General features: G+C 54.6%; 1 protein-coding gene across 1 annotated transcript; it reads right to left on the bottom strand.

Moving 5' to 3' along the window:
• Positions 1 to 2,640: 2,640 nt before the first annotated feature.
• On the bottom strand, positions 2,641 to 13,145 carry TOB2 (transducer of ERBB2, 2). The gene is made up of 2 exons (XM_032346134.1): positions 12,700 to 13,145; positions 2,641 to 6,549 (listed from the first exon to the last, which is right to left on the bottom strand). The coding sequence occupies exon 2, from the start codon at positions 6,448 to 6,450 to the stop codon at positions 5,440 to 5,442; it is 1,011 nt and encodes a 336-aa protein (XP_032202025.1). The 5' UTR covers positions 6,451 to 6,549; positions 12,700 to 13,145; the 3' UTR covers positions 2,641 to 5,439.
• Positions 13,146 to 13,629: the final 484 nt, after the last annotated feature.

Raw genomic sequence — 13,629 nt, 5'->3', positions numbered from 1 at the left:
TTTCAGCCAGTAGCCGTGTGGTCCTGGCCAGGACCTAGCCCATTACTCTTCCCTCCCCTCCTTGGGAAAGGTGCTACAGCACAGGGTCCTCATTACATCTTGGGAGCCACTGTGACAGGAAGAGGTGTTGGCCCAGGGGGTGGTTTAGCTGGCCAGCCCCCCCACCCCACAGCTATCCCTTGTTGTACAAGTGGGACAGATGTCAAGAGGGAAGAGAGGTGTTCAGGGTTACACAGGACCAGGAGCCCACTTCTCCTGCTGGCAGGGACATCCCCCAAATTAAAAACCGGGAGATCAGTAAGTTCCTATAGCCCAGGGGCTTGGAGACTTCCCGGCTGGTTCCAGCCTGTCCTTTGGCCCTGCCCAGGAAGGACTTGGCCAAACTGGCCAGGCCCAAGGGGAGGAGGAGGGAGGGTGAGAGTGTGCCCCTCCGCCCCTGACTCACTCAGAGGACCAGCCAGTGGCATCCCCTTGGCCTGCGGGCAGGCCCTGAGTCAGGCAGGCGGTGACCCACCAAGCAGGGTTCTCCTGCCGCCATGACTCACACCAACCCGCCCGTCTGCTCTCCAGAGGGAAACTGCCAGGAGGTTTCGGGACGCGGGTCGAGGACCGGTCCCATCCCAAGGCCCAAGGCTGGGCCCCTGCAGGGGACAAGAGGCAATGAGCATACTTTGTGGCACTGGGTGGGGGGCAGTGCTGGGGGACAAGCCGCTTCCCACCTTGGCAGAGGGCGGAGCAGCGGCCAGCCTAGTCCCTGCTCCGAGGATGGAGTTTCCTTTTGCTGCCCAGCCTGGGCCTGCTGTGGCGGGGTTGGGTTTCGGCGTGTTTGCTGATGCGCGGAGGCCTCTGGGAGCCGGCGGGCGGGTGGTGTCTGAGGATAGACAGGAACCGCCCTGGTGAAGGTGACACTTGTTCACTCTGGGCCGGTCGCTGTGCACACCACTTTCCACTCCTTGTTTCATTATTTTCACAAGTAGTGCAATTATTATCCCCGTTTTAGAAGGGAGGGACAGAGGATCCAGAATAGGTGAAGTGGTTTGCTTGAGGTGGGATTGGAGCCCGCGTCTTCTCAGGGTGTAGAGGAGTCTCCCCCACGATGGCTCCCCTTGGGGGGCGCCTGGCTAACCTGTGCTCTAACTCCTGATCCCCGGGTCCTCAGGCCCCCCGTGCACGCCTGTTCTGTAATGGCCATCTCACCTGTGCTCCCAGGGCAGACCGGGGTGTTCATGGAGGATTTGTCGAGTGAGTAAATGAGACTTTTTCCTGAGGAGCGGAGTCTACTAGAATGCTCTTTCTTCTTCTGGTAGGGCAGGGGCCTCTCAGGGCAGAGCTCTCCAGAACGTGCACAGGGAGTGGGAATGGGTCCCCTTGGGCACCTGTTGTGACAGGACCTGTGCTGGGTACTTCGTTTCTGTTAGCATAAGTAAGAGCCAGTGTGAGCCGGGCCCTGGGTCCCACAGGTAGGCTGGCAGCCTGTCCACAGGGTCACAGGGACAGGCTATGCTTCTCCCTCGCAGGACAGGGGAAGGGGAGAACCCTGGGAGTGGCCTTACGTGCATCAGACAGAGGCTTGAGCATCCTGGGCAGGGGACTCCTGCTTGATGTGCTCTGTGGGGAAGTGGCTTATGGGAGGAGGGGGGTAGGGGGGCCCAGCTTCAAGAGTTCCTGGGACCCTGTGCAGAGGTTGGAGGCCTGGCCTGAGAGCTTCTAGGCCTCGTTCACACTCCTGTCTGGGGAGGGGTCAGTGTTGGCCTGTTTGGGAAATGAGAGCCACTGACAGCCCAGAAGAGCCACCAGCCCCCTGTGCCAGGCTGGGGGTGGCAAGGCAGCCCTCCCACCCCCCTCCAGGGCAGCGGTACTCTTTTCCAGCAGCTGCCACCGCTCTGTAGGTGAGAATGTCCCATCCGAAAGCTCAGCTTCCCCAGTTAGTCTTGTGCATCCAGACTTGGAGCCCCGTTCTCAGTTGTAGGCCGGAGGTAACACCTCTGTCACCAGGTTGCCATGGGGGGAAAGGAGATTCCGCCCTCTTCAACCTGGGGGCCCGCAGGGCTGATGTGAACCACGGCCAGGGATAAGGTACCCCTGAGTAGTTTCCCCAGTGATGGGCCCTGCAAGAGGCAGGCGGCTGAGCTCTTCCCCAACCCCACGCAGGCCCTCCTGCCCCTATGGCAGCTCTGCAATTGCCTGGCCTAGAGAAGGGCCGAGAATCCAAGCCCAAGGGTTTGGGGACAGAACCTGATTTGGGCGGGCTCTTCTCGTCCTTACCCACTTCCGAGGGGGTAGCAGTCTGGGGGAGGTAAAACCCTAGATGTAGAGCAGGAGGGAGGCTGGTTCCTCCCTCGGCCTCCCAAGAACAGGCCATTCCTAAAAAAGCCAGGAAGAGATCGCAAGGCTCGGCTCCGGTACTGGCTCCCCAGCCTATCAGCAGAGGGAGCTTGGGCAGTTCCCAACCTCGGGGAACCGGTTTCCAGGGTGAAAAGGAACCCCTCCAAGTGGGGACTCTGTGTCCTGGGATGACACGATAGGGGGTAAAAGAGGCCCAGGGCACCCCGAGGCACCCCGAGGCGGGAGGTGTGGACGACCAACGGTCTCTGGAAGCTGACAGGGGCCCCAAGTCAAACCAGCCGGGAGCAGGCAGCAGGCTATTATATATCATGCTTTTAATACAAACTTAAAAAAATCTGGAACAATATAAACTGTACAGATTTGATCAATCTTTTTGTTTTGTTTTTAAACTAAATCTCTAAACACACCAATGTCCCATTCCAAAATATTGCACAACATTCTGAATACAAAACGCCTGATTGTATTCCTCCTTCACTAAAGAAAACAAGTTCATTACCCTGCTCCCCCAAGCTCCTCTCCACGTTGCCTCAATGCCCTCCTTCCCATCCCTAGGGGTCAAACTAGAGAATCTGTAGCTCACTGCATTGAGAAAAATACATCATTCCGGACTAAAAGTTTACATTCTTTACAAGACGGTCCACCTTTTGATTTGTTCCTGGGAAAGAGGGGCAGACAGAGAGAGGATAGGGAAAGGGGAGAAATAGGTTTAATTCTCCTATTTTTTTATTTTAAAGTTTGTTTTTCCTGAAAAAATATCTGTTTCTCTCCTCTTTTTAAGAAAAAATCTCGAAAAGAAAAAAATTACGTTTTTTTTACGTTAGAAATATACATATATTATATATACCTCTTACATTTTACAAATGTAGCAAATTATTCAATACAAACGGACACCAAAAAATGTAAAAAATAAAAAAAAAGTTTTCCTACGAAACCAGGTAAATTAGTGCAGGTTTTTGTTTTTGTTTCCTTAAAAAAAATAAAATTGAAGCAAAAATGCCTAGATTTGAGACGAGACAGACTGAACTGGGCCCAAGAGTCCAGCACGGGAGTCATGCTCCTGAACATACATTTTTCTTCGTATTTCAAAAGACACTAAGGGGTTGGTCTCCCCTCTCCCTAGATGTGGTGAGAAACAAGCCGACCGGGGGTGGTGGGTACCTGTGTCCTTGAGTGTAAGGGAAAGGGGGCCGGAAGAGGGCATAAATAAGGCAGCATCCAACCTTTCCCAGAGAGCAGCCATCTGCCTGGGCCTGTCACCTGTGTGGGAGCAGAGGGCTAGGGAGAGGGAAGCCCGGACTGGGCTGGCCCCTGAGAAACCTAGGGGACAGAGGATACTGGGCTGAGGAGCCAGGGCGTTGCCCCTCTGGGGGAGGTAGAGCTGGTGCCCATTGCAGGGGGAGGAGACTGGCAGTGTCTGTCTGGGCAGGACCCACTGCCACGGCGGTCGCCCCACTTGGGGACACTGAGGAGGGTGGGGTGGGGTGCCGAGGGCTTTGGTACTTTTTGGTTGATGGAGGGCCCTGATGCCACGTGGCCCACCAGCCAAAGCATCACGGCATGCGTGGAAGCTGGCTCACGGGGGTCAGGTGGGAGAAACTTTTCTCTTGGCAGACACGGGAGCCGCTGCGCTCCCATAAGCCACGCATGCCACCTGCAATGGCCCAACCACCTGCCCAAGCGGGCCTGCCCGAGACCGCTCCTCACAGCAGGAGGCCCAGCGGGGTCGGGTCGGGCAGTGCGGGGAGGGCAAGAGGTACCGAGAAGTTCTCACGCAGGCAGGGGCAGAAACATACTAAAATCACATCTACAAACAAAGGACTAAGAAGTCTCAGTTCAAGGCTCAGGACTGCCCACTCGAGGCGATGACCCCAAACTCCCACCCTGGGTAAAGGTCACGAAACAGGAGGATCTGAGTCCGGGGACTTGTCTTAGGCATCAGGGGCTGGTAGGCTGGTATTCCCTCAGCCCATCACAGCTATCTCCCCCCTTTTTTGGTCAAAAATAAAAGTGCAGATCCCTCCGCAGTCTGGAAACCAGTTCCTTCTGCAGTATTTTCCCCTGGGAGTGTCTCAGGCTCAGCCAACACGTGACCCACCCTACAAAAGGACTGACAACCCACCCGGCCCGTTCCCCAACCTCCTACATAAATAAGCACTTCCCACAATCTGGAATCATGTTGGGGGCGGGGGGTTCACATGGCTTGGAATCCTTTAAAACAGGACAGCAAACCACGCACGCGCTCGCACACACCCGCCCCACCTCCTTCCCCACAACCTCAGGCCCAGGGAAGAAGGGGCTGCAGGAGAGGCCACAAGTGTCAACGGCTGAGTCCCCAGGGCCACAGTGGGGGTCTGGGCGGGGGGGGGGGGGTGGCGGAGGGGGCGGCGGAGGTGTAGGGCCACAGGCCAGAGATGAAAGCAATTCCACTAGACAGAGTGCTACCCTCCCCGGAGCCACAGACTCCGCTCTAGCGGGAGGGCGTCCAGTAGACAGCCCGCAGCTCCCCGCAGCTCAGGCCTGAGACGGAGCGGGGGCTGGGGTCAGACCTATTTGGGTGGCAGGGCCCAGAAGGCCTGCTGAGGTTGGATGGCTTTGAGTGAAAGCAGAGCTGGGGGACAGAGGCAGTGACACAGGGCAACCTCTCCCTGCTGCGGGCAGGGTCAGGCCCCAGCGGTGGCTCTTCCTTCCCTGTGAGCGTGGACACACCATTCCTCAACCAGGCGTGTGCAGGGGAGGGAGGGAGGGAGCGGGGAGCAGCAATTCACATCTGGACCATTCTTAGCACAGGAAGCCGCTAATTAAAGATGTTATATAGAAAACTACACGTAAAAAAAAAAAAAAAAAGAAAGAAAGAAAGAAATAAAGAAAAAAGAAAAAGAAAAAATATAAAACCCAAACCAACCAAATAAATCAGAGGCAGGCAGGGAGACAGCAGGGGGTTGCTTCAGGAGCCCCCTCCCACTCCATGCCTGGGCTGGATCTTTTTTTTTTCCTAGAAGCCAGAGTGAGAAGACTGGGAATCTTTTTGTGTATTTTTCTTTTCCTCTTTTTTTGGCCTTTCTTTTCCTTTCTCTTTTCCGTGGTCGCGGGCGGTCAGTTGGCCAGCACGACGGGCTGGAAGGGCTGGCTGGGATACTGCATGGTGTTCAGGTTGTAGCTGAGGCCTTCCACGAAGGGCGTCTTCTCCAGGAAGAGGCTGTTGGCACCGCCCCCAAACACCTGCGCCACGTCGAAGCTGCTGCTGTTGCAGGAGCCGGCCCCGCTGGCCCCGCTGTCGGCCCCATCGAAGAAGAGGCTAGGGGAGCCCCCGCCGTTGTACACGAACTCCTTGGCATTGGGCGAGAGCTGGGACTGAGGGCCCGGGGTGGCCGCCATGAAGTTCAGCGAGTGCAGGGACAGAGACAGGCTCTTGTGCTTCAGCAGGCTGCTGGTGGGGGAGCGGGCCAGGCGGGGCTGCGGCTGGGGAGGCTGGGGGCCGCTGGCCCCACCGCCCGTCACCCCCCCGCTGCTCGCGGCACCTCCCCCCTTCTTCATCTTGGTGGAGCCAAACTTGGTGGCCGCGAAGGAGGCGGTGGTGAAGGTGATGGGCTGGGCAGAGCGGGGGATGAAGGTGGGGCTGGGCGACTGGCCAAGCGACGGCGACGGGGAGTTGGACAAGGAGCTGTCCTGGCTGCCGATGGGCACGAAGACCTGCGCGTCGGGGTTGAAACTGCTCTTGAACTCCTTGTCCAGCTCTGGGGCGACACAGCCCTCGCTGTCATCCAGGTACAGCACTTTCACTGCCCCCTTCTCGCCGATCTGGTAGGACACTTCGAACGGGTCAATCCAGACACTCAGCTCCTCGGGCACGTTGGCCCGCACATCCTCCACGGCCAGGCCACTCCGCCGGGCCGCCAGCTCCACCACGGGGTCCACGAGCTCCCCGATGTGAACACAGCGGAAGCCAGAGCCCTTCAGGGGCTTGTCAGGGTACCAGTGGCCTTCGTATTTCTTTTTCAGGAGCCGCTCCAGCTCCTCCCCGAACAGGTCTGCCCGGCGCCGGGGCAGCTTGTTGTACAAGTAGGAGATGATAAAGTTCAGGGCCACTTTGATCTCCAGCTGCATGGTCCCCTCCGAGGCGGCAGATCAGCTCCGGGCACGTGTATGCAAGCCGAGGTCAGTGGCAGGTGATGGAAGGTAGGCAGGCTCGGGGTCCAGACAGCTCTGTGAACCGAGAACAAAGGGCATTATGAGTAGATGTGCAGAAAGCCAGGCGGGGCTGGGAGTGGGGTGGGGGGTCATGGCAAAGGATAGCAAAGCACCAACTTTAGATCACGCAGACTCAGGGCCCCTTTTCTGCTCCACTAGTGACTGGCTTGCTTGTGTGGCTGAGGGCTCACCACTTTCTTCTGAGCCTTAATCTCATCAGTGACATAAGGTTACCATGAAGAGTAAGTTAGCTCAAGGATGTAAACTGGCTCACAGCAAACCTGCTATGTAGAAGACACTTGATAAGATGAGCTATGGTTTTGTAAGGAATTCTAAAGAAACAGGAGTGCTGTGGTTTCCACTGTTTTGAGAATTCAAGTCACTATACAACTACTATCAAAAAAATAACAACAACAACAACAACAAAAAAGCAAAAACAAAACAAAACACACACAAAAAACAAGACCCTAATTCAGTTGGAGAAGGGGAAGCTCTTGCTAACTAATCTCCATGATGTCTTAGTGAAGTCGTGATCTCGAATGGTCACAGGCCAAGATATAAGTTCAAAGTCCTTAGTTTTTCTCCTTAAGCGGAAAGGGCTATGGATCACTGAACAGGAAGCAGCACTGCCAACTTTTCACTGGGGGCTCCGGCTCTCGTCACATCCAGTCTGTCATCCTGGGCCCCGTCGCTTCTGTGCTCTCTGGCTCACTCTGGGTTTGCAGAACTGATGTAAGAACACAGTGTGACCAGAGGGTGCCTTTCCCTCCAGGCAGCCTTCAAGAACGGAGAACACGATCCCCAAGAAGACCTGTTACAACCAGAGGTGTGGGCCAAAAGGGACCGCTGACCAGGGGCTGTTTCAGGGAAACAGAGGAAATGGAATGGAGGCAAGGACCCCGTAGGCTGAAAAGTCCTTAGGCGCAGCACTGGTGCGGCCTGAGGGACTCTCTGGCTTTTGGCTAGGAGGTAGGTGATGAGGGGGCAAAGAGAAGAAATTTTCCACCACTCTACAGCCTCCAGCTGGGGACTCATCACCACTCAGTCTCCTGGGGACCGTCTGACCACCTGTCCTTGGCACCAGATCAGACTTCTCAAGTGCTTGGAGATCCCCGGAGAGGAGACAGCCCAAGATAAACACTCAGATTGTTATTTTGGGATTCTCTCACAGCCGGCTCCCACAGAGGTCAAAAAGGTTTACTCCTGAGGTCTGGGCCAGCCTCATGTCTCAGGAAGATGATCTGTAAAGTCCTGAGAGCCAGTGATCACTTTCTCCAAAAGGCAGCTCCAGGGTCATGCGGTGGGAAGACTGAGAAGGACCCCCTTCAAGGGTCAGCGGGGCCGGAATTTGCTCCCAGGCCTCCGGGTGGGAAAGTGCTGCTGAGCTCAGCGAAGAGACAAGACTAATTCATGATCCATCAAGGGCCTCTTCTGTCCTGTAACAGATTTGGAGCTGGATTTTCATTAAAATCCCTTCTGGGTCCTGCACAGAGTATTCAGGGGCTAATTTGAGGCTTGGGGGTCTTGAGTACCTTTTTTGAGTACTGGCTCAGCTCATTTCCTTATAATTCTCTGGACTGGGGCCATGGCTCCTAGGGGTACTGTTAGGACTGGATCCCTGGGCAAAGCTCTCTTGGGTGAATATCAGAGCAGAGGGTCACATGGGGATTCAACAGAGAGGCCATGAACACAGATCAATTCCAGAAGGTTTAAAGAGAGAGAAAAAAAAAATGGTAAAGATAGGGGGCTTTCTTTATAAAAAAAAAAAAAAAAAAAAAGATAGGGGGCTTTCTGTTTATAAGGATTGGGTTCATCGCCAGATGCAAGGCTGGCCACCAGGGCTACAAGCCTCCCCCAAGAGGAAGTCTACAAGGGCCACAGCAGCCCTCCGGAGGTGTCCAACATGGAGAAGATGAAAAAGTTGTGAAGAAAGTTGGCACTAATTCCCCAAGATGGGCCTGGAGTTAAAGACAATGTTTTCAAAGTGTTTTTGAAAAGTAAAATGGACTTAAATATGACATGACACTTCCCCAAAGTACCACATGGCCTCTTGGTATATCACTCACACTAAGGGGCTCCTATACCTTTCTAGGCCTCCTCAACCTTTGCTGTATACATGCCTTACCAGCCAACCTCCCCTGAAGTGTTCAGCCTCAAATGGAAGCATTTTTATTTATCTATTTTTTTAAAATTAGGTTTTCCTTAGTTAACATACAGTGCAGTATTGGTTTCTGGAGTAGAATTCGGTGGCTCATCACTTACATACAATACCCAGTGCTCACCACCACAGGTGCCCTCCCCCCTCCTCATCACCCATCTAGCCCACCCCCCACCTCCCTCCGTCAACCCTCAGTTTGTTCTCTTATCATTAAGTCTCTTAGGGCTTGTTTCCCTCTCTCCTTTTTTTTTTTTTTTTCCTTTTCAAAATGGGAGCATTTTAAAATGCAGGCCAAAGTCATTGGGAAATAAGCCTCCCACCCCAAAATACAATAGAACCACTGTCATCAGCCCTGCCTAGCTAACCATTTTCTGCAGCATAAGCAACCAAGGCTGCACACCAATTTCTACCTCAGTGATGCTGCCACACAAATAAGGAAGCATATAATGCCATCTTTGCCTCTTTAATTGGAGAACAGGCCCGGCCAGATGGCTGTGGGGTGGAACCTTTCAAAAATGCTGGACAACCAGAATGAGATTTTCTGCTCTATCAGCTCAGGCTCTAATTTTGACTTCAAGAAGCTTATGGAACAGAGGATTAAAGGACTGGTGCTGTCTTGTCTTTAACTAAAGTAGGAGTGACCACTCGGATGAGTTTGTTCATCTTTTTTTTTTTTTTAAGGTTGTGGACAAATTCTACACTCATATATAAAATATTCATAGAATGTGGTAAGATTAGAAAGCTTAGTAGTAACTACTCTTCAGTACAAATAAGAAATAAATTCAAGTTAAGAGGGAAGAGAGAGGGGCACCTGGGTGGCTCAGTGGATTAAGCCGCTGCCTTCGGCTCAGGTCATGATCTCAGGGTCCTGGGATCGAGTCCCACATCGGGCTCTCTGCTCAGCAGGGAGCCTGCTTCCCTCTGTCTCTCTCTGCCTGCCTCTCTGTCTACTGTGATCTCTCTCTGTCAAATAAATAAATAAAATCTTTAAAAAAAAAAAAAAAAAAAAAGAGGGAAGAGAGAACTCTAAGATCTTCTCCAACCCTGGCTCAGGTGCAAAAGGCCAGAAAGGTGGCAAAAAGTAAAAACAAGAACAAGAGGAACCAAACAACCCCCGTCCCCAAACACATCAAAGACAGGAAAGTGTTTAACAACAGCAACATCTACCTTTTGTTAATGTATCAAAAAGTTGCAAAGGTCAGTTCTGTCCAATTTCATTAGAATCCAATCCTCCTTCACTTTTTATTCCCAACAGCAAAATTAATGTGGGATTCAGATCCCTTGTGCTGACTTGTGTTTTAAAGAGTGCTTAAGAGAAGGACAAAAATGGGGTAAGAAAAGTGGTTGCTGCAGTCAATGATATGGTAATGGAGTTTCCAGAAAGAGCTTATGACAAAAATGCGAAGGAAGGTTTTTTAAGAAGAAAATCAGTGTTTTAAAGGGGAAAAGGAGGGACGCCTGGGTGGCTCAGTTGGTTAAGCAGCTGTCTTCGGCTTAGGTCATGATCCCAGCGTCCTGGGATCGAGTCCCACATCGGGCTCCTTGCTCCGCAGGGAGCCTGCTTCTCCCTCTGACTCTGCCTTCCACTCTGTCTGCCGGTGCTCGCTCTTGCTCGCTCTCTCTCTGACAAATAAATAAATAAAATCTTTTTTAAAAAAAAAGGGGGGGGGAGGAGGGATAATGGTGAAGGAACTCCTCGGGTCCCAAACCATGTATACCTATAAAAATATTCAGGCACCTCAAGTCTTAACATCCAATGATCCTACAACCAAGCACTATCAGAATCAAGTGAGTCCGGCAAGAGGAGTCGGGTGAAGGGGTCCTTAATTTTGACAAGGCCACCAGGTGTCGCAAACCGGATCGCAGGGAGTGAGAACCAGGTGGGAGCACCAGGCCCCACCCCGCCAGTGTCAGAGGCAGAGACCCACACCAGCGGGTACGCTTGACGGCCTTCCAGGACTTGTGCGGACGGACCGCAACACCCTTCAAGTCTCGACCACGTCCCTCAAACATGGACCAGGCAAGCCCAACTCTTCTGACTAAGAAGGCCCTTTCTGGGGCACTCGATTCCTGTGAAGCCAGGAAGACTTCACTGAACTCCAACGCAGGCCGGCAGCGAAGGCACGCTCTGCACGCTGGGAACTGTAGTTTTCCGACACCTCACGCTCAAATCGGAGCAAGTGACCTACTTTCTCTGCAAACTACACTTCCCTGCGCGCTTTGCGAAGGTTCAGCCAGCGAATTACGCATGCCTGGTAAGGGGAGCTGGCCGAGGTCCGAAGGACCGAGGAAAAGTTTCCGATGCACATGCGCGCTGTGGTGGACGCCCCCCCTCCGCCCACCGCCTAATACATTTTATATAAATTTACCCATAAGGCCTACTCCCCGAATTGTACCACCCCACCGTATTCACGTCTTGGTCTCAAGAAAGGCAGAACTGCCCCCTCCCCCCTTTCACAGCCTCCCTTGACTGTTCAATTAAGCATCTCCATCTAATGAGTTTTTTCTGGGTGAACACGGTGGGCTGGGACAGATAAAGGTCACACCACCGCCCCCCATTCCCACCCCGCCCCTGCCGCTTAATCTGTATTCCTTGGGCTGGGTGGTCTCCGGCTGGAGTTGCTGTAGGGACGGTGAATTCAAAGAGGAAAAAAGCCTTTTCACTTAATGCCCGGCGGGCTCAGCTCCAGCACCCCGACAGCCAGAAAAGGCAGGAACTAAACCCAGTTCTTCACTCCTCTCGGCCAAAGAAATTCCCAGTTAAGCTGCGGAGAGGGGCCGGGCCAAAAATCAGAAGGCCCAAAGCCAGCAGGGCCCAAGCCTCACCCCTCTTCTAATCCAAGTCCAAGTAACTAGACCCAGCTAGGGAAATGGGAAAAGGTTCCGGCGAGGGAAGGAAAAACTGTGCCTCTGACACCCGAACCACATATTCTAATTCTTGAAATTGTTTGTGAGTCTCCTCCCATTGCAAGGCCTGCTCTATGACCAGACTTACCAGATCCTCAGCAAAGCTCCCCTACACGGTGTTAAACCTCCCTAATCCTTCCTCCCACACAAGCTTCTTTCCCCCACTGCTTAAGAGGGGGATGGGACAGGCGCCCAAGAAAGCAATAGGAGTGTTTTTCTGCTGGAAAACCAAGGATGAGGGGGTCACTCCCAAGGGAGGGTGGATAGGAAGGAGAAGAAGAAATGTTAGACACTGAGCAAGGCACCCGAGACCCCCTCCGCTGGCCCAAGCTGAAGCCGGCTGTGTAGTGTTCTGGTTCCTCTGCGGGGTGGGAAAAGGCCAGCCAGCTGCCCCTCCTCCTTCTGCTCCTTCCTCCCCTCCCTCTCTGGTCAAGGGCACAGTCCATCCTCTGGGCAGGACGAGAACGAGCTTGGAAGTAGGGCTCTTCCTCCCAGGCATCTCCCCGGGATCAACCAGAATCCACTCACTGGTATTGCCGTAAAGGCACTTTCCCCCGCCCCCCGCACAGTTTTCCCTTAAAATACTAAAGCCAAAACGGTAAATTCTGGTTCAGCCGCCGGAGGACAGTCACCACTGACCGGTCCAAAAGAGGATGTCTACCTTCTATCTCTCAGCTCCACAGGGCCAGAAATAAGCCCTATTAATTATCACCACCCCCTTCCCAGCACACGGGAAAAGAAGCAAAAAACAAGGCCTGGATCCCCTTCCTTCCTCTGATTTATTTCGTGGTGATGGAAGTTATCTTTTGAAGGTGGTACAAGAAAAAATCTAGCGAGTCTCTACGATACGAGGGGGGCGGAGAGGGGAGGAAATGCACCCCACCCAGGAGGGGGCCACACTCAGAACACCGAGCGGAGAGGAACACCGGGGAAAGAGGGGTGTTCTACAGGGGAGATGGAAGGGGAAAGGAAAATGTTAGCCAGTCCTCGGGGTGGGGGCACGACAGCAACGTGCAGCAAAGCAAAGCGCAGGAGTGGGACGGGGGTGGGAGAAGGCGTCTCAGGGGTCCCCGCCGCCCGCACGCCCCCCGCTCACTCACTCGGGTCTCCGCGGTGGCTGGGCGGCTTCTCCCTCCAGGGTGGTCCTGGGCGCGGGGCGGACGTCGCTCTTCCTTTCTGGGCGCTGCTGGGCAGGAGGCTGATGGGTCCTTTTCTTCGTTGAGGGTTGGGGGGCAAGTGAGGGAGTTTGGGGCTATGACTCTCAATTCTAATTCTTTCAGCTTTTTGGAGGTCAGGCTCGGTGGAGAGGGGACGGAAGGCGGGCGGGCGGGCCGGCCGGCCGGCGGCGACGACGCGGGGATGTCGGACCGGAGGGCGGCTCGTGTCTCGGGCGGTCCTGCCCTTCTGGCCCCGCGTCGCCCAAACCACTCGCTTCTCTCCGGCGAGGACCCGCACCTTCCCGCGCCCCGGCCCGAAGTGAGCAAAGTCAATGAAAAGTTTCACCCTTAGCAACCCTGCGCACGGATCCTGCTTCCCCACCCCTGCGTGATGCGTCCCTCCGCCCTGCAGGGGCGGGGCCGGGCGCCGGGCCGGGACTACTTCGCAGCCCGCGGGGCGGCTTAACCCCTCGCGCCGCGCGGTCCCTTGTGCCCCCTGCCCACCCGGCGTTCCCGGGGACCCCCTCCCTTCCGCCAGCCCTCCTGTGGCCGGCCTCTTCTCACTCAGATCCCAGCCCAAATGCCAGCAAGGCCGCCTTTAGCCGGTCTGATGATGCCCGCCTCCCCGCCCCAGCACGGCGCCGTGCCATTTATTTTCTTCATGCCCCAAACCACTCTGAAAGCGTGCTCGTGGGGTACAATGTTTCCCCAGGTAGACAGCGAGCTGCGGGAGGGCAGGTCCTGGACTGGAACCGGATGGGTCACTTTAAATGTGTGAGGTGAATGGATGTCGCGGGGAGGGGAACTCCCTCCCCCAGCTCCCTTGGGCCCTGCACCTGCCCCAGCGCGGGTCGTCCGGCGCGTCCCCCGGGG

The sequence above is a fragment of the Mustela erminea genome, chromosome 6, assembly GCF_009829155.1.
Source record: "Mustela erminea isolate mMusErm1 chromosome 6, mMusErm1.Pri, whole genome shotgun sequence".
NCBI classification, from domain to species: domain Eukaryota; kingdom Metazoa; phylum Chordata; class Mammalia; order Carnivora; family Mustelidae; genus Mustela; species Mustela erminea.
The sequence above is the reverse complement of the archived record's forward strand: the minus strand, read 5'-3'. Positions and strand labels throughout refer to the sequence as shown.